Raw genomic sequence first — 19,801 nt, 5'->3', positions numbered from 1 at the left:
TTCTAGGAGATTTACTCAATTTTATCTTTAACTTGTCTATATGGGATTTTCCAAGAGCCTTTTTTTCATTCTCTGAATACTTCTATAACATGTTCTGGTCCTTTTTGATGGGTTCTGTACTCATGATGAGTGTGTGTGCACATGTGTGTCATAGTGGGTGTGTCATATGCACGTGTGTGGAGGTTTGTGCATGCACAGGCATGTATGTGGTGTGTGTGCACATATGTGGTGATATGTGTGGTGGGGTGCATGCACAGCATGTGTGTGTTGTTTCTGTTTCCTCCCCATTTTGTTTCCTTATTTTGGTGTCCAAATTTATTGTTAGAGATGTCCCTGAAACATCTGCTGTCCTGGGCGCTTTTGTACGTGTTTTCCGCTGTTAACTAAATTCATCCTCACAGTGGCCTTTAAGGTAGTTTCTATTATCCCCATTTTACGAATAAAGACCCCGAGGCACAGGAGAGTGAATTAGAATTAGACAGCACAGGCAGGGTTTAAACCCAGTGGTGGGGAGGTTCCTGTACTGTGCTGCTTGTGGGCATGGTCTCGCTTATAAAGTGGTTACTCGGTTGGGGGCAAGGCCATGGTCCTCCAGGATGACATTAGAGGTCTTCCTCACAGCAGACGTGAACCCATCACTTCTTGTTCCATTCTGTACAAACCTGCCTGGAGCCCATGCTTCTCCCCCTGGCCCACAGGGCTGCAGAAGACTCACGTGACTGCACACGATCTGGGTCTGAGGCAGCAAGAGGGAACAGCTGGGACATGGGCTCCAGAGTGATGCGGGCCTGGGGCACAAACCTGTCTCCCTCAGCTCCTGGCGGGGAGACTGGAGCAAATCAGTTATGCTTCTGAACCTCAGTTTCTTCTTCTCTGAAATACCTTGCTGGGTGTTTGTCAGGATGCAGAGTAAAGTGCCCAGTGTACTGTCAGCCTTCAATAAATGGTGGCTATTGTTATCTGCCAGTCTGGTAATCCCTTCAAAGAAGGAAATACATGAGATTACTGATTTACTTATATAAACTCTTGCTAACTCTATAATTGTTTCCTCTCCTTAGAGTTCACAAAGCAGCCATTTGACAACATGTTCCAGAATTTTGCCTTGAATTAACAGCCAGAGCACCAGCCTGTAGCTTTTGGCAATCAGTTTAGAATTTTTTGAAAATTAGAACAATGTTTGCCTGTCTTCACTCTTCCATCAACTGTCCTGTTCACTGGATGCCTCACATATCAGCGGGATCTTCTTTGAGGGTTTCCTTTGTGTTCTGAGGTATAATCTGCCTAGACAGGGAGACCTGAGCTCCTTTTCAATACCCATATCTCTCTCTGAGCCTGTCTGGCTTTCATTTCTTTCAGACCATTGTTCATTCTCTTCTTCCCATTCTGATAGCCGTTCTCTGTGTAGAGAAAACAGGCAAAACGGGGATTCAGCCACCATCCACCCACCATCTCAGACCCCACACCCCTATTTGTGCCAGTCACCAAATTCCATATTTCCCAAGTCATTTTGACACAAACACTTGTCCTCCCGACCCATCTGTCATCTCTCCATGTCCTTTCTGCCTGTTGGACCGTACAACAGGCTACTCTCCTCAGCAATTTCCCAGCAACCTCATTCTCTTGCCGTCAGCTCTCAGATTGTCTCCTGAGAATAGTCTCCCCTGCAGCCCACTGAAACCGTTTCTTTCTCCCACATCCATAGACCCTCAGGGTGGAGTGGGCATCTTCCTCGTTTCCCGTTATTGGCCTAACCCATTCTTTTCTTCCTTCATTTATAGCCTTACCTCCTTTTACATTCTGTTTTTTAGTCTATAATGTCAATTAAATAAATGTGGACCAGACTGTCCGGATTCTGATGTGTAAACACTGTCATTAGGCATTTCTCTCCTTCACACCTGCCTTCTCTCCTCTCTTCCACCCTCCCTTCCAATCTCAGCCCCCTTCCTTTCTATCTCTGTTTTCCACTTTCCCTTGCATGGGTCTTATTTTCAAGCTGTGTGTCCCAGGGTGGTGGCAGGGGTGGCCACCAGCAGCTTGTCCAGCTCATTAAAAAGAGAAGTCTTCTTTTCCAGTCAGAAAACTCCCAGACCTAATTCTCTTTGAGCTGCCTCACATCAAAGGCCCACTGAGGGATCCCTGGGTGGCGCAGCGGTTTGGCGCCTGCCTTTGGCCCAGGGCGCGATCCTGGAGACCCGGGATCGAATCCCACGTCGGGCTCCCGGTGCATGGAGCCTGCTTCTCCCTCTGCCTGTGTCTCTGCCTCTCTCTCTCTCTCTCTCACTGTGTGCCTATCATAAATAAATAAAAATTAAAAAAAAAAAAAAGGCCCACTGAGGTTGGGGTCCCCGAAAAGAAAGTCTCAGTGCTGTGCTGTTACCTTGAAAACAGTGTGTGGATGCCGGGTGGACTGGAATTACAGGTGGTGTGGGAGCCTTGCCAGTCCAGCCCTGTATGATACCTTGTATGGGCATGGCAAGATTTACCCCTCAAGTTAGTTAAAAATGATAGTAACCTGGGATGCCTGGGTGGCTCAGTGGTTGAGTGTCTGCCTTTGGCCCAGGGTGTGATCCTGGGGTGCCCGGATTGAGTCCTGCATCGGGCTCCCTGCATGGAGCCTGCTTCTCTCTCTGCCTGTGTCTCTGTTTCTCTCTCTCTGTGTCTCTCACGAATAAATAAATCTTTTAAAAAAAAAATGATAGTAAGCTGATAAACTTTTGCATCTTACAATGATGTTGGTTACCCTAAGAGAAATATTAAGAATTGACATGAAACAAAATGAAGATAACACAATTTGGGGCTCTCATGATATAGAATAGAGACAACATGATTTCAGATTATTTCACAGGCAGATAATAGGGTGATACATGATAGTTTATGATCTTGTTGTTAAAGTACTGCCAGTTTTACATGCATGACTGTCAAAATTTTAAGTCTTTTTCAAGGAAAAATATTAACAAAATAACATTTTATAGCTAGACAGCCAAGTTTACAGCAGCAGCTTATTCACGTGATGGACCAGATCTGTAAATTAGTAGATACTATTCCTGATGATGAACTGAAAGCTCTGGCTTGTGGGAATGCACTGCATCAGCAGCGGGACATAAGGTATCTTACTTTTCCTTCTCTTGCAATATATCTGATTGCATTTCGACTGACTTGAGTTAGAAATGTACCGGGCAGAATTTTGAGGTGTTCTGAATAGGAAATCGTATCGGATAATTGGCATTATGTTTTATATTTTGAATTTGTTTACTTTTTCAAACTGCCCCTTTAGCATTTGTGTTCACATTTTTGAGATTGAGGAAAAGAGGATATAAAGGATAGACTTCGCCACGATTGGGGATGAAAACTAAAGATACACTTGTGTGGTCTGCCCTGGCAGACTACTCATGTTTCATGTGGAGTTCTGTTTCCTCTTCAGAAGGAAGCTCCTAGCTGAAGCCGACTTTAATACAAGTGATGCCAGTGTTCTTGCTTCGGTGTGGACATGCGGGCCTGATTCACTGGGAAGCCCTGTGGAGGATATGGCATCTCTTTCTGCTCCTGATGTGTTTCCAAAGGGCAATTCCCATCCTACTGGGAATTCTGTTAAGGAGTTAAATTTTCCACACCTTCCCTCACATTCCAGTTCCACTGGGGAGTGTTTACTGGCTACTACCCCAGGAAAGACAGGATTCTCCGGCACCATGAAGAATCCCTCTGAAAGACTGTTATTCAGTCCCCATTTACAGAAGTCCTTTGTAAGTAGCAACTGGGCTGAAACACCACGGATAGAAAAAAGGAACGAGAGCTCTTACTTCCTGGGAAATGTTCTCACAAGCACGGCTGTGAAAGATCAGAATAAACGTGCTGCTCCAATAAATGACTTAGAAATTCAGGCTGCCTGTGATATTGATAATTTTGACATAGATGGCTTTGATGATGATGATGACTGGGAAGATATAATGCATGATTTAGCGGCCAGCAGATCTTCCACAGCTGCCTGTCTACCTATTAAGGAAGGTCGGCCAGTTAAGCCAGTATCAGAAAGAATTTCTTCAGCCAAGACAAACTGTCTTCCAGTGGCATCTACTGCTCAAAATAAAAACTCAGAGTCAATTCAGAATTACACTGGTAAGTTTAAACTAAATTGAATGCTTATATTTTATATGTAAACGGAACTGTCCAAAATCGCAATTGGGTAAGAAAACCAAGAGGAAATCATCCTTGCCTGAAAAGTGCATTGTTTCTATGCAAATTCCTGTTGATAATATGAATTACAAATCACAATTTCAATAGCAAGTCACTCCTTTGTCTCCGTAGCAGCTGTAGTTTTATAAAATGAGTAATTATAACCTATTGTAGTAAAGCTCTAAAGTCATTACAAATGTGCTTTGCCTTTAAATTAACATCTTTTAGTCCTGGAAACAATAAAGCACATGAGCACCAAGTTTTTAATGATTTGGGAGATAAGTAAAAGCAAAGCTGAGTTTATATGTTAAAAAATGTAACTGAATGTATTTTTAGAACTCTGATGAGAACCAATCAATTTATAAAGTAGTAAAACATGTTTTATGTGTTAAAATATTAAAATGCAAGGCCGCCTAAGAAAGACATGGAGTCAGAAATTTCTTAAGACAAATGATCTCTCTGGGCCTAAAATCCTTTTAATTCATTCAACAGATGTTTATGGAGTTCCCACTCCAGGCCCTGGTTTATGTTGGGTTCTGGTCATAGTTGAGTAACGAGTAGTCCCTTTCCTCTTAGTAGAATTTTGTGGAGGAGTGCAGTTAGCCACTGGAAAGGCTGCAGGAGAAGCCAAAATTAATTTTAAAACCTTACATCAACCCTATAAAGTTATCACCAAGTGTTTTTTAACTGAAGCAAGTTTATATGTGTAAGATTTATAAAGTACAGCCTTCCTTATTTTTGCCATTGATGACTTAATACCATGGAGGTTGTTCTGACAGTTATGCTGTTGACCTTTAAAATAACCATTAATGGATTTATTTTTGTGTCAAGTTAGAATGTGTCATACTTGATGTTTGTATTTATCTTTGAGACAGTTGAGTGTTGGGGTTGGAGAGACTGCCAGAGCTGGTGTGAGCACCTCTTGTTCTGTGTGCCAAACCAGGGCTGCAGAGCAGGGGGGCAGATGTGAGAGACGTGGAAGAGGAGCCAGAGGAAGCTGAGATGCCTTGGAGGTTCCAGACCCGGTGACTGGGAAATATGTGACACCATTAGCAGAGCAGGGGAGTCAGGAGGCAAAGCAGATTGGGAGAAAAGCTGAGGAGGGCTATTTTAAGACTCATGGAGCTTAAAGTGTTGGTAAAGTCATTCAGGTAGAAATGTCTTGCAGACATTTGGAGATGCATGCAGGACTAGAACTTAGGTGGGTGTCAGTAGGGCCTTACAAAAGAGATCTAGGCAATCTGTGCACATACGTGATGTTCAAGATCTGAGGACTAGGAGAATTACAAAGAAAGAATGGCCAAAAGTCCCAAGCATCTGCAAAGACTCCCAAGTGTAAGGGGCAGGTGGAGGAAGTGGAGCCAGGAGAGAGAATTTAAATAGAAAAACTATGATCGGGATCCCTGGGTGGCGCAGCGGTTTAGCGCCTGCCTTTGGCCCAGGGCGCGATCCTGGAGACCCGGGATCGAATCCCACATCGGGCTCCCGGTGCATGGAGCCTGCTTCTTCCTCCGCCTGTGTCTCTGCCTCTCTCTCTCTCTCTCTCTGTGACTATCATAAATAAATAAAAATTAAAAAAAAAAAAAGAAAAGAAAAACTATGATCGTCTTGAAGGTCAAGAGAGGAGGAAGAAGGGAATAAATGAAATAGTTAGTGGTAGGTACTGCAAAAAGATCAAGGAAAAGACTGGAATTTGGCCTCGGGAAGCCTCTGGCAGCTTTGACATTTGGTGGGGATGAAACCCTGATAAGTGGTTGAAGAAAGATGTGCTGCAGGGACATGTATGCCTTTGATTTTGTATGGCAAAGGGTAAATGCTAAAACTGACTTGTTAACAATAATGCACTGATTTTTCTTAACATCAATTATTTTCTCAGACAAGTTGGCGCAAAATTTAGCATCCAGAAATCTGAAACACGAACGTTTCCAAAGTCTTAGTTTTCCTCATACAAAAGAAATGATGAAGATTTTTCATAAAAAATTTGGCCTGCATAATTTTAGAACTAATCAGCTAGAGGCGATCAATGCTGCACTGCTGGGTGAAGACTGTTTTATCTTAATGCCCACTGGTATGTATTTTTAGATGTAAATTGGCAAGAGTCCATTGGCAGATGTTAAATGAAAGCCCTTTAATAGAAATAAAATGAACACCCACATGGCATTTCCATCATTAAGAGACCTCTATACCTCCCATGCCATAGTGAGAAAATGTATTACCTCACGTCCTCTGCTGACATGATAACATTTATAACCCTTTAAGATTTTCACCTCAGAGCTTGTTGTGTTGAATCGATCTAGAATTTCTCTCTCTCTCTCTCTCTTTTTAGTCTGTATTAATCTGGAACTTGAACAAAAAGTTATCATCGTCAGAGACCTTGAACATCTCTGGCACTTTATTTGGTACAGTCTGCTGTCGAAGGGTGGTTAAGATCATCAGCTCTGGAGTGACGGCCTGGCTCCAGTGTGCAGCGCTGCCACTTACTTGCAGCGTGACCTGGAGCGAAGCACTTCACCCCAAGCACCAGCTTCCTCATGTGTGCAGCGGGGGTGATAACCAAGTACCTACTTCACAGAATGTCGTGAGGAGTAAGCAGAAGGCCTTTAGCCATAGTTCTTGCTTGGTCTCAGTTTTTAAGAGATCCAGGACTTTTCACTGTGCCATTCACATCTGTAACAGCTGTTTGATGGTTTACAGTCATCCAAGTGAGGATATTAAATCAACAGTTAGGATAAGGAGCACAGGAATCTGAGTTGCAGTACTTCCTCAGAGCCTTCCCTCTGCCTTTTACTCACCTTGCTATGACCTTTAGCAATTAGTTATTACCGTTTTAAAATTATGTTGCTAAGCATCTGAGTTCTTTCAAACTGATTTTAGAACTCAGACAACATTGGCTTAATAACCAACATTTTGTATTTTATTAACTTGTTCACTCTGCTGCTCTGGCTCTAGTTTGGTATTTCAAAATGGAAGCTGGAAGTGATCCTGACAATGATCTAGTCAGTGGTTTCAGGGTTTTTCATGGTCCTTTAGGATTTCAGGGGGCTTTTTGTGGTTCTTCCCACCCCAGTTTCAACCTGTTGATTTATATAGATAAAGATTCCAATAAGGTTTCTTTCAGACAAAAAAAACATTTTGCAGGTGAGAGAATTGAGGCATGGTAAGGGTAGCTTGAGTGTCAAAGTCAGACAGTCTAAGTGATGGAGCAGAAGCTGGAACACAGCTTCTTGATCTTTTCTTGACATTTACACATACATGTATACCAAGATATAATATACTTACCCAACATGCAAAAAAGGTGGAATGTGATGTGTAGTATTTAAAAAAAACAAAAACAGAGTCCTAGAAACTGCCAGGCACAAGTTTCTATCATTAGTGGATGGGAGAAGTTGAAAATTAAGAGACTAATCATTAAATGTAGACCAGTTGTCTTACCATTTTGAATTAGAGTTACCCAGAGAAATGGGGATGCATCTCAGAATGACTTTCTCTTCATCTTCTGTTAGTACACACCGATGTAGTTCTACTCTTCTATCTCAAAGGAAGATTGGGAATATTTTCTTACTGATAAGAGTACAGGGAGTCAAAGTGCGGATGTTCAGCGTTGAAAGGTTCATATTAATGGTTTAAAAAAGTGAGATCCTAAAAGTGCTTTCTGGATCATCAAAGAAATATTAAACCATGTTCACTACGGTCTTAAGTGATGTATGTTTTATAACATTTTAACTCCTTAAAAATTAAATATTATACAAGGTAATTATTTTCACCCTGATACTGTGGTAGAATATCCCTCATACTGTACTTGGATTTCCCAAGTAGCTTTTTAAAGCACTTCTATTGCATTTAAGTTTCCTGCCCTGATTCCTGTTTTTGCATTCATGTATACCTACATAAGATCTCCTAAAAGATAAATTTCACACATTTAAATTATCTAAATATTTTGGCTTATTCCAGTGTGGCAAATTATTGGCACCATAGGGAATGTCACTTGGTGTTCTGTTACTTTTAAATATTACTGTATGATTTAGTTTGTAACTTCTGCCTTCATGCTCACAAGACAGAACCTGACAGGTGGTTTTTTGTTTTTGTTTTTTGTCCTTTCAGGAGGTGGTAAGAGTCTGTGTTACCAGCTCCCTGCCTGTGTCTCTCCTGGTGTCACTATTGTCATTTCTCCTTTGAGATCACTTATAGTAGATCAAGTCCAAAAGCTGACTTCCTTGGATGTAAGTTAAAACAAACACTACCAATTATAATTAAAAATACTAATAAAGACATAAAAGTAATTATAGGGATCCCTGGGTGGCGCAGCGGTTTGGCGCCTGCCTTTGGCCCAGGGCGTGATCCTGGAGACCCGGGATCGAGTCCCACATCGGGCTCCCGGTGCATGGAGCCTGCTTCTCCCTCTGCCTATGTCTCTGCCTCTCTCTCTTTCTCTCTCTGTGACTATCATAAATAAAAAAATAAATAAATAAAAAAAAATAAAAGTAATTATATTTCAGTACTCTGGGTAACATTTTTTATTAAGTAGTTCATAAATTAGAAGAATCAAGCACAGCAGTTTGAGTAAGTTGTACAAGTCGTTGAAAATTCTAGGTACAGATAACCTTCTCAGTTCAGTCTAATTTTATTCTAGAAAAATGTATCTTAGCAAGAACTTTTAACCTGTATTTTGCTGATGTACATTTCTTTTATTAATGTGAAAGGATTTCTTATTACTGCAAGATCAGCATATAATATCTTAAAATACTTACACATGAGCACACCCACACATGTGTCCTTTTTCCTCCGGCTGAGGTTAAGAAAGTATAAAATGTATTCTACCAAACCCCACATATATTTGAAGTCGTGAGCCACCACCCCTCAACAAGACCGCCAGTTTGATTTTTCTGCCAAAGAATGTGTGTGTGCAGCGCCAATCACCAGTGTTCAGCTATTCCTGATGCTATGGCCCTCTCATCGTCCTCATGCTTTAACGCACTGGAGATACATTTGCCTAAACAAAAACGAGCTGTGCATTAGGATGTGACTCTCTTGGGCACTGAATTCATATTTATCTTACTTATGTGAAAAGCAATGGCAGTAAAGAAAAGAGAAGAAAAAAGAAGGAAATAAACAATGGGAATATTCTAAGTTATGGCTAAGAAAAGTTTTTTTTTTTTTAATATGTGCTAATTATTTACTTTCACCGCATTGAGATTAGCTTTCCTTTGACCCAGGTTTGATATGAGACTTATAAAGTATATATAGAACCTAAAGATAAATTTATGTTTACGACTTTTTTACTTAGATTCCAGCTACATATCTAACAGGTGATAAGACTGACTCGGAAGCAACAAGTATTTACCTGCAATTATCCAAGAAAGACCCAATTATAAAACTTCTATATGTTACTCCAGAGAAGGTTTGTATTGATACCATTATTTTAAAATATGATATTAGGGGCACCTGGATGGCTCAGTGGTTGAGTGGCTGCCTTTGGCTCAGGTCATGATCCCGGGGTCCTGGGATGGAGTCTCACACTGGGCTCCCTGCTGGGAGCCTGCCTCTCTCTGCCTGTCTCTCTACCTCTCTCTGTGTGTCTGTCATGAATAAATAAAATCTTTAAAAAGTAATGAAATAAATAAAAATATTAAAGCTGTGTTAGAAAAACAACCCTGTTCTGTCTCCTGAGTAGGGAAGAACCCAGGCTTCCCTTCCGATGTCTCTCTCCTTTACCGTCACATGGAATATTTTATTCCTGGTGACCAAACGTGTGGACATTTTTTCCTTATTCTAAGCAGCTCTCTGTGACCAGAGAGTCCTACAGCAGAGAGTCCTACAATTTAACACAGCTCTGACAGTATCTATATAGAGAGAGCATTGCCCCCCCCCCCAGGTGAAGGGCTCAGTCCCACAAGATGATTCCCACCCTCTTTTAGATGCCAGTAGCAACTAGAAGGTCCCTAGTCACCCATAACTTCTGTTGGATTTGGCTAACAAAGCAGAGATTCCGGTGATCCCCTCCTCGGGTTTGATTAATGTGCTAGAGCGGCCCACAAAACTCAGGGAAACACTTAACATTTACCAGTTTATTAAAGGACATGACAGATGATGCAGATGAACAGCCAGATGAGAGACACACAGTATAGGGACTTGGGGGGAGGGGGTCCCAAACACAGGAGCTTCTTTTCTGGTGGTGCTGGGATGCATAACCATCCACACTGGAAGCTCACCAAACCTCCTACTATTGAGAATTTATGGTGGCGTCCTCACATAGGCATGATCATGTCCAGCCCCTCTCCCCTCTCAAGAGGATGGGGTGCCACTGAAAATTCCAAGTTTCTGATCATGGCTCGGTCTGTCTGGTGAGTGGCCCCCACCCAGAGTCACTGCACTAGAACAAAAGACACTCCCAGTGCTCCTATCACTTAAGAATTTAGAAGGGATTTAGGATCCCTACGTCAGGGATGGGGTCAGAGACAGATATTGGAGTGAGGGATGCTTCTACTGTTATCACGTAGCAAATTACAAGGGTTTCAAGAACTTGTGCCAGGAACTGAAAGCAGAGACCAATGTATTTTTCTATTATGTCATAAAAGCCCACTAGAATACATAATATTTTTAAATTTTTGACATAATTTCTGATACACAGTATAGTACAAGGATTCCTGTATAACTTTCACCCAGAAACCCTAAATGGTAACATTTTACTATAATTGCTTTATTGTCCTTTCCCTCTCTCTGCCTTTTTCCTAAAATATTTGAGAGTAGGTTGTAGACATGACAACCCTTTCAACTCTAAACACTTCACCATGCGTTTCCTAAAAACAAATTCTCTTGCATAACCTCAGGACAATCATTGAAATGAGAAAATGTTTATTGATACAATGACTTAATCTGTAAACCTTATTATAGTCTTTCTAGTTGTCCCAGTAATGTCCTTTATTGCAAAAGAAAATCCTAGATTGCATTCGGTTGTCATGTCTCTTTAAAGTTTCTCTCTGTCCTTCATGATTTTGACAGTTGTGAAGAGTGAAGGCCAGTTGTTTTGAGGCCTGTCCCTCAGTTTGAATGTATCTTCTGTTTCCTCACGATGAGATTTATGTTACTCATTTTGGCAGGAATATCATAGAGGTGACAATTGTTCTCAGTGCATCAGATTGGGATGCACTTGATGTCTGTTTATCCTTTTGTTGGTGGTGTTAACTTTGATCACTGGTTGAGGTGGTGTCTGCCAGATTCTCCACTATAAAATGACTTCTTTTGTGTTGTTGCAATTGGTAATTACAAAAATAAGCATAAATCTTTTGCTTTTGTAATTAGTGGGTATCCTGCTGTGGAGTACTCTTGAGATTGTATAAATATCCTGTTACTCATCAGACTTTGACCCAAAAGAGTTTTTATCATCCATTGATGACTCCCTGTCAGTGATTTCTGTAATGGATGCCAAATGATGAGTTTTCTAACTTAGCCAGCATTCTCCTGTAAGGAAGAGCTTTCCCTTTTACCTACATATTTATTTATACCAACATGAAATCATGGGTTCTTAATTTATCAGGGGGCTATAATCCACTCTCATTGTTTATGTGGATGTTCTAATTGTCCTAGATTTGGCCAGTGGGAGAGCTCCATCACACTGCTTCTGTATCCTGTTGACATGTCCCTGTCAAGACATGGATGCCAGATGTTGTCATTTCTACTGGGATATCATTGCTTCTAGACCCTGTCACACACAGAATCATGAAACACATACATATATACATACTTGTGTGTATGTGTGTATCCCCCCCCCCCCAAAAACAACATGCATGCCGACAACCTAAACCTGTAACCCTGTTACAGTGTAAACATGGTGAACCTCAGACATATTGAGGCAGGAAAAAAGTTTTAGAACCACTGACCTAATACACAACTGCTTGCTAAATGTGGGTGAATATTCTAGAAGGTTTCGTTTGCAATTTTCTATTCTGCTAATTCTCTTCATACATTGAAATAACTCATTTTATGTGGAGGTTTTAATACAGCTGAAGTTGTAGTGGAACTAAAGACAGCAGAGTCCTTAAGGTGCTGTGGTGTTTAAATATTTTCAGATCTCTAATGAATACATCTCTCGTCTAGGTCTGTGCAAGTAATAGACTGCTTTCCACTCTGGAGAATCTGTATGAGAGGAAGCTCCTGGCACGTTTTGTCATTGATGAAGCGCATTGTGTCAGTCAGGTAAACACTGGTTTATGTGACTTGAAATACACAATGAATATATACTACCAACAGTATATGTCTTTTCAGAATAGATGAAATACAGTGAGCAGTATATGCAGTATATGCTTCCTTTTTATGTAGGAAGATCCAAATAGTCTGAAAAGCATTATTTTTTTTTTCCAACTAGTGGGGACATGATTTTCGCCAAGATTATAAAAGAATGAATATGCTTCGCCAGAAGTTTCCCTCTGTTCCAGTGATGGCCCTTACTGCCACAGCTAATCCCAGGGTACAGAAGGACATCCTCACTCAGCTGAAGATCCTCCAGCCTCAGGTGTAAGTTGCTCAAAGTCCTGAATTTAGAAACCCTGGGGCAGTGGTTCCCAGATTGCCACACAGTAGAATGTACTGAGCTTTAAAATCCCAGTGCACAGATTGCACTCTGTCAATTAGACAAGAATTTTGGGGGCTGGGAGCCATTATGTTTTTAAAAACCCCCAAGTGATTCCAGCGTGCAGCAAAATTTGGGAACCAAGGCCTGAGGGCTTTTTACTTACTGAAATTCAAACTCTATCCCAATACCTATTTTGGAAGTAGAGATAAAGTGTGTGCTGTACCTGTTAACTCTAGAATGGTCCCTGTAGTAAATTAGCTTTTATTTTTCTATCCTGGTTCCCATACATCCTAGGGTATACATCAGGAAGTACACAGATGACCCTACTTTGTCATTTTCCCTGAAGTTCCACTTATAGCCAGGATATTGAAAACAATCCAGGAACTATGTTTTACAGTTTTTATGCTTTGTTTTCATCTCAAAAGCATAGGTGCTTTTCATTGCCACCAAATCCATAATTACAATAGAAACTACTATAAAAAAAAAAATCCCCACATATCTAGGTTGTACTGGATTGTTTCATACCTCTGCATGAGTCTGTAGAGACAGGTGCATTCTCTGATAGGTTCATTCACTCAGCAAATATTTACTTAACAGCTGCTGTGTGCCAAGGTTAAAAATACTTGTCTCTTCTAATTTATTAGTGGGTACTTTGAGGAATGCTTGAAGGAATGACCGGTATATTGGGGTGAATTTTTAAAGCACACTTCTTGCTCATTTGGAAATAAAGACAGTAAGCTGGCTCTCTAAATATTGTGATCAATAAAAACAGCAGCATCCCTCAGCAGCTTAGGGAAGAACCAAAAGCACCATATGAAGGATATGGGGGACCATGAGGTTAAGACAGCTACAGGGACCTTTGCCGATTAAACAGGCATTCTCCAGCACACGAATTTTCGAGTCCTCAGAATTTTTTGTGTGAAATCACAAAATTTGGAATGGAATATCTTTAATCTCACTTGAGAAAGGGTGTTTTTGTAGAATTTGGGGGTGGGGAGAGATTTTGCTTCCATAATTGATGTACATGAAAACATATTTAAGGTGTCATATTATGCTTTAGGTTCTAGTGAGTAACCTACCTGCCAGAAATTCACTGCTATAAGTACTACATTGATCTGTGAAAGCCTTTCTTTTTTTTAATAGGCAGTGTTTTTAGCTTTTTTCCATCAAATTTATGCCAGATGCAGTCTGCTCATCTTCTAGGCCAGTAATATTAATTGCCAAATGCACATAGTGAAAAGAAATTGTATGAATTCACTTCACCTTTTGAATAACTTTTTGTAAGTACAGAATTTGTCATTTTTGTTTGCGTAAACATTGCACATATGCATTTAGAGATAGACACCTTTAATATCTTTTCCTGGTCGTGTGAGGAGATCAGCCTGGAAAAGCAATAGATTGTACATTTCCTGAGTCTAGCATGTGGCGCCCTGTGCATAATTGGCACTCAGTAAGAATGAATAAATGGAACATATGGAGGAATTTTGGTAAATGTGGGTAAAATATGAAAATTTGGGCAAGTCTGTTGATTCCTTAATATATTTGCTACTTCTATATTTGGGAGAGTTTAAATCTCTTAGTGGAAGTAAAAAGATTTTAACAAACACTTTCTGGTACATTTTTTCCTGATCTTTTTTGCCAGTAGGCCCTTGCTTCGATTAAATGTACCCAACTGCTGCTGTATCATGGCCCCGGAGAAGGCAGGTCTCCCTAGGGTTGGAGCCACAGCACCCCCGTGCTCCTCTTCTACAGCTAGTGTGTGGTAATGTTCTTCTTTGGAAAATAGGATAGATAATAATAAAATAGAGACTTTATTTCTTTTCCTTAGGACCTTAAAATATAAACTGAGAAGGGAAAGGCAGACACATAGACAGTTGATACAACAATAATATCACAAAACAATAATGAGAGCTACTAGTTACATATTTAGCCTATTCAATGGGCCAGGCACTATTCTTGACAGTTTATGTATATGAACTCATTTATCCACACAAAAGGCTTATGAGCTGAGTACTCCTACTTTCCTCACTTTTGGATGAGGAAACAAAGGCACAGAGAAATAACTTGCACAAGGTCATAGGCCTCACGAGTGCCGGAGGGAGGACTTAAACCCAGACAGTCTGGTTTTAGAACCCTTTAAGTACTTCTTAATAAATTGCAGGATGAAGTACGTGTTAATTAGAGATGTAAATTATGACTGCAGGAACTCAGGAAGGCAAGAGTGACTCTAACCCAAAATAACAACCAGTTGTTAATGAGGAGGGGTCGGATGGGCTTTTATAAAGGAAGTGGGCTTGGTAGGTTGAGGAGTCTTTGTTGTCAGCAGCTGTACTGAGATACCATTTACATACTTTAAGAGTCACCTATTTAAGTATGCAATGCTATGATTTTTTTTTATTTATTCACAGAGTTGTGCACCCCCACCATATCTAATTTTAGAACATATCTGTCTCCCTTGAAAGAAACTCCATACCCATCAGCAGTCAGTTCCCACTATTCCCCATCTCCCCAGCCCTAGACAACCACTGATCTATTTTGTGTCTTTATAGATTTTTGCCTAAGCTGGACATTTCATAGAAACGGCATTTTGCGGAAAGTGGCCTCTGTGACTGGCCTCTCACGCAGCTTCATGTGTTCAGGGTTCATCCATGTGTTGGTTCCTGTCAGTACTGCTTTCTGTCCTACTGACAAAAACTATTCCATCACACGTGTGCTCTCTACGTTTTATTTTTCATTTATCATGTGGTGGATATTTCAGTTGTTTCCATTTTGTGGCCGTTGTTTATGAAGACTACTACGGGCCTTGGTGTCTTAAGTTGTGGGTGTGTGTTTTTGTTTCTCTGGGGCATCTGTGCAGCAGCCATGACAGACCACAGAGCTCCAGCAGTGTGTGAGGGCTATGGTTGCTCCCTGTCCACATCAACACATGTTACAGGACATCTTTTATTATACCTGTCCTAGTGGGTGTGAAGTGATGAGAATGGTGCTTTCACAGGCAGAGAAGGAGAATTCAGGGCTGAAGTTTCAGGTATCAGAGTACAAGCGGGATCCAAGGAATGGAGAATAATACATGGGATAAGAGGAGAGACCTGGGAGGGCTTAACACCCCATCACGGGGATCTTGCATTTTGTGGTGGTATCGTGTTTGGAATTCATTCTTTGGACAACTTGACCTGGAAAATGGCTTGAGCTGAACCTTAGGATAGAATAATCACCCTGGCAGTGGAACAGAAGATGTAGCAGACGAACAAGGGATCAGAGGCCAAATGGCCCCTGGAAACCCCATTGTAGCATTCTAGAAGAGAGGTGACAGTGCTGGCAACAGCAGAAGAGAACCCAGGGTACCGGTTTGAGGGAAGACACAGCTGAAACAGGAAGACTGACAACTGGTGGCATAAGAAAGACAGACATTGTAAAGTTTATACTAGTTTCTGGTGCAGGTGACATGCAGGAGGGGAGAAGAGGTGAAGGGGTGGATAATGAATTTGATTTTTAGATCTGTGGTTGGGGTGGGGGTTAAGGGATGAGTGGAGAAGGTCACTACCTCAGTCTTCATACTTTCTTTTTTTTAAGATTTTATTTATTTGAGAGAGACCAAGAGAGAGAACATGAGCAGGGGGAAGAGGGAGAAGCAGACCCCCTTCTGAGCAGGGAGCCCGAGGCAGAGCTCGCTCTCAGGGACTCCAGGATCATGACCTGAGCCAAAGGCAGACATTTAACTGAGCCACCCAGGTGCCCCTTAGTACTTTCTTTGGTTTTATGGGCCTCCTGAAAGAATTTTGGAAAACTGTATCACCTATATATTTCTAACATGACACCAAAAATTTTTCAACATGAATTTTAAATAAGAATGTAGTCTGTTGTAAATAATGTTTTTAAATTAAATCTTTAACCTAGCCCTTTTAAATGTATCCAGTAGAATATAAATATAATAGTAATTTTGTATCTACTTTCACTCATTTAAAAAACACATTAAAAAATTTTAACTTTAAATATCTTCAAAAATGTCTTTAACAGGGACACCTGGGTGGCTCAACGGTTGAGCGCCCCTTCTGCCCAGGGTGTGATCCTAGGAGGCCCGGGATCGAGTCCCTCATTGGGTTCCCTGCATGGAGCCTGTTTCTCCCTCTGCCTATGTCTCTGCCTCTCTCTCTTTCTGTCTCTGATGAATAAAAAAATAAAATCTTTATATATATCTTGGGCCGCCCCAGTGGCTCAGAAGTTTAGCGCCGCCTTCAGCCCAGGGTGTGATCTGGAGACCCGGATCGAGTCCCACATCGGGCTCCCTGCTTGGAGCCTGCTTCTCCCTCTGCCTGTATCTCTGCCTCTCTCTGACTCTGTGCCTCTCATGAATAAAAAAATAAATAAAATCTTTAAAAAAAAGTCTTTAACAGATATTTTATTATATCTTTCCTTTTTCTCTTTGAACTCCTATTTCTCTTTCAGTTTCCCCACAGATTTTTATCCTAAGGTAATATATTTTTATGCTTGAAGTCTTATTACTTACTATATCATACTTACCTATAAGAAAAATATGAAAAAAATCTGTGTATATAAATTAAAAGTTGTTTTTGAATTTCCCATACCAAAATTTTCTTCCAGATTGAATTACTATAATCATTAGTAATATATTACTGATTGAAATAGTTTAAGTATCTTTTTAAAAATTTAAGCCTATATTTTGATTGAGAATGTGTAATTTAATGAGATAGGACTTCTTTTCAATTAGCTGATACATCCATGGACAAATCAAGTTGGTTCATATTTCTTATTTTTACAGATGTAAGCATTGAGAACCATTGCTCACATACACATGTAGATGGGAATGGAAAGCATTTTATTATAGCAGTAACACTCAATTATTTGAATTTTTTCTGACATATATGCCAAAATTACATAATATGTCATAAAAATTATTTTTAATGGTCTGTCAACTGACGACTCAACTTAGGTTCTTTAAATTTTGTGGAAAGCGAAGTATTGTAAACAATCTAACTGGCAAAATAAGTCAGATCATTACTCACTTTATTTTTTCTGGGAAGCATACTATAAAAAATACCAAGACTTATCTAATGACTATTAAATATTCTTGTTCCTGGGGCTCAGTTTGGTTAGTGGCCAACTCTGGTTTTGGCTCAGTTCATGATTGCAGGGTTGTGAGATTGAACCCCAAGTCAGGCTCTGCATTGGGTGTGGAGTCTGCTTGAGATTCTCTCTCCCACTTCCTCTGCCTCCCCCGCCCAAGTAAATAAATATTCTTGTTCCTCTTGTACTGAAATGAATCTTATATCCATTATATTTGGAAAAGTTGGGAAACCAAAATGCTGTTAGTTTTAGTACACTTTTTCTAATATATTTTTGACAGGTATTTTTATTGTGGGATATGCTTTTAAATGATAGTTTCATCCAATTTTTGTGGCTACCATTTAGCACTTTCAAATGCTGGGATGTAACTACTATCTAATCTGGTTGGCAAAGCTAGTATTCAGTGCCAAACCCATCACCTAAATTTTTTTTTTAATTTTTATTTATTTATGATAGTCACACAGAGAGAGAGAGAGAGGCAGAGACACAGGCAGAGGGAGAAGCAGGCTCCATGCACCGGGAGCCCGACGTGGGATTTGATCCCGGGTCTCCAGGATCACGCCCCGGGCCAAAGACAGGCGCTAAACCGCTGCGCCACCCAGGGATCCCCCCATCACCTAAATTAAACTTACTTTCATTTTTAAAAGGAAAATTCTGACTTTGTTTCTCAGTTCATATAAACTGTTAGTACACATCCCCATGACATATGGCTGGTTGGGGGCATAAGTGTCTTCTGAGAAACTTGCCATTGGAGGGAAAAGAAAGAGGTGAGGTGCCAGATGCAGTGGAATGTAAGGATCCAGAGGAGCTTCTGTTTTTAGGATTGGTGGCCCTAGAACATACTCAGGCAAAAGGAAGAGACTGAATACAGGAGAGGAGCAAATAGAGAAAAGCTAAGGAAGCAGGAGGGTGGAAGTGGGAGGAGAACAAAGGACCAGCGAAAGGGGAGACAGACCTGCTCTCTGGGGCGCAGACCACAGGACAGGGATCCCTGATGCGTAAGGCATCAGCTCCTGCTGCTGCCCTACAGTCAACTCTTCATGGACGCAGTCAAAATTTGAGAACATTGGTGGTGTAAAAAAAAAAAAAAAATACACCATTCTCTGATTTTCTTAATGTTTTAAGTAATGTTTTATTTGCCTCTGCTTGTAATCAACCTCATCCTGGCGACTGGGCTTTGTACACGGTCTGTGTATAGCCTTCCTAATTCCTTATCACCTCGGCCTACAGACATTTACTCCCTCTATCTGTGGACCCTTCACCTGACTTCCCTCCCACGGTTCTCTTACCTAAGCTGCCAGGGACCATATTCAGCTTAAGACAGCTTGATAATTAGGTTTGCAGAATGCAAAATCTGTGTTTAATGTGTGAAGGTGACTGAAACTATACTTTCTCATAATAACAGAATTTTATGTTTGGGACTTCTAGGTTTAGCATGAGCTTTAACAGACATAATCTGAAATACTACGTGTTACCAAAAAAACCCAAGAAGGTGGCATTTGATTGCTTAGAATGGATCAGAAAGTATCACCCACGTGAGTACAGCTATATGACAAACTGTCTAGAAGTAATAAATGTCGTTTCAGTATCACAATAGAATAAATGTGCATATTAAACATTTCTTTTCTCGTTATAATAACACTAACTAGCTATTTATAGAACAGAATACTGCAACTCTCTGAATCCTAGAAATTATAAAATTGCGTTTAGTAACAATAAACCCTAAGAAAAAGTGTATGAAATACTCCCTCCTACACACCCGTGTTATGATTTGTGGTTTCAGTGTATCTCCCCTGGTTTCTGTTGGTAGGAATTATACCACTGTCTGGGTTAGGGTCTTCTCCCAAGAGTGTCTGCCTCTGAGTTCTGTTAACTGGAATGAGATCCTGAAATGCATGGTGGTTTTCCATGTAACCCTTTTTCTATTTCCCCATAGAAAATTGTTTCTGTTAGCCACCTCTCTTTGATTTTTTAAAA

The 19,801-nt window shown here is 40.6% G+C and overlaps 1 protein-coding gene across 3 annotated transcripts in view; it reads left to right on the top strand.

The window, feature by feature from the left end:
• The window catches only part of BLM (BLM RecQ like helicase), a 94,758-nt gene that overhangs the window by 40,367 nt on the left and 34,590 nt on the right, over positions 1-19,801 (top strand). For all 3 annotated transcript variants that reach the window (XM_041751025.1, XM_041751027.1, XM_041751026.1), the window contains 8 exons: positions 2,973-3,105; positions 3,422-4,113; positions 6,047-6,238; positions 8,272-8,390; positions 9,455-9,568; positions 12,265-12,363; positions 12,533-12,681; positions 19,253-19,359. In XM_041751025.1, the coding sequence (XP_041606959.1) occupies positions 2,973-3,105; positions 3,422-4,113; positions 6,047-6,238; positions 8,272-8,390; positions 9,455-9,568; positions 12,265-12,363; positions 12,533-12,681; positions 19,253-19,359 (1,605 nt within the window). The remainder of the gene's footprint in view (positions 1-2,972; positions 3,106-3,421; positions 4,114-6,046; positions 6,239-8,271; positions 8,391-9,454; positions 9,569-12,264; positions 12,364-12,532; positions 12,682-19,252; positions 19,360-19,801) is intronic.

This window comes from Vulpes lagopus, chromosome 4 (assembly GCF_018345385.1).
Source record: "Vulpes lagopus strain Blue_001 chromosome 4, ASM1834538v1, whole genome shotgun sequence".
NCBI classification, from domain to species: domain Eukaryota; kingdom Metazoa; phylum Chordata; class Mammalia; order Carnivora; family Canidae; genus Vulpes; species Vulpes lagopus.
This window is presented reverse-complemented; position numbering and strand designations above follow the sequence as displayed.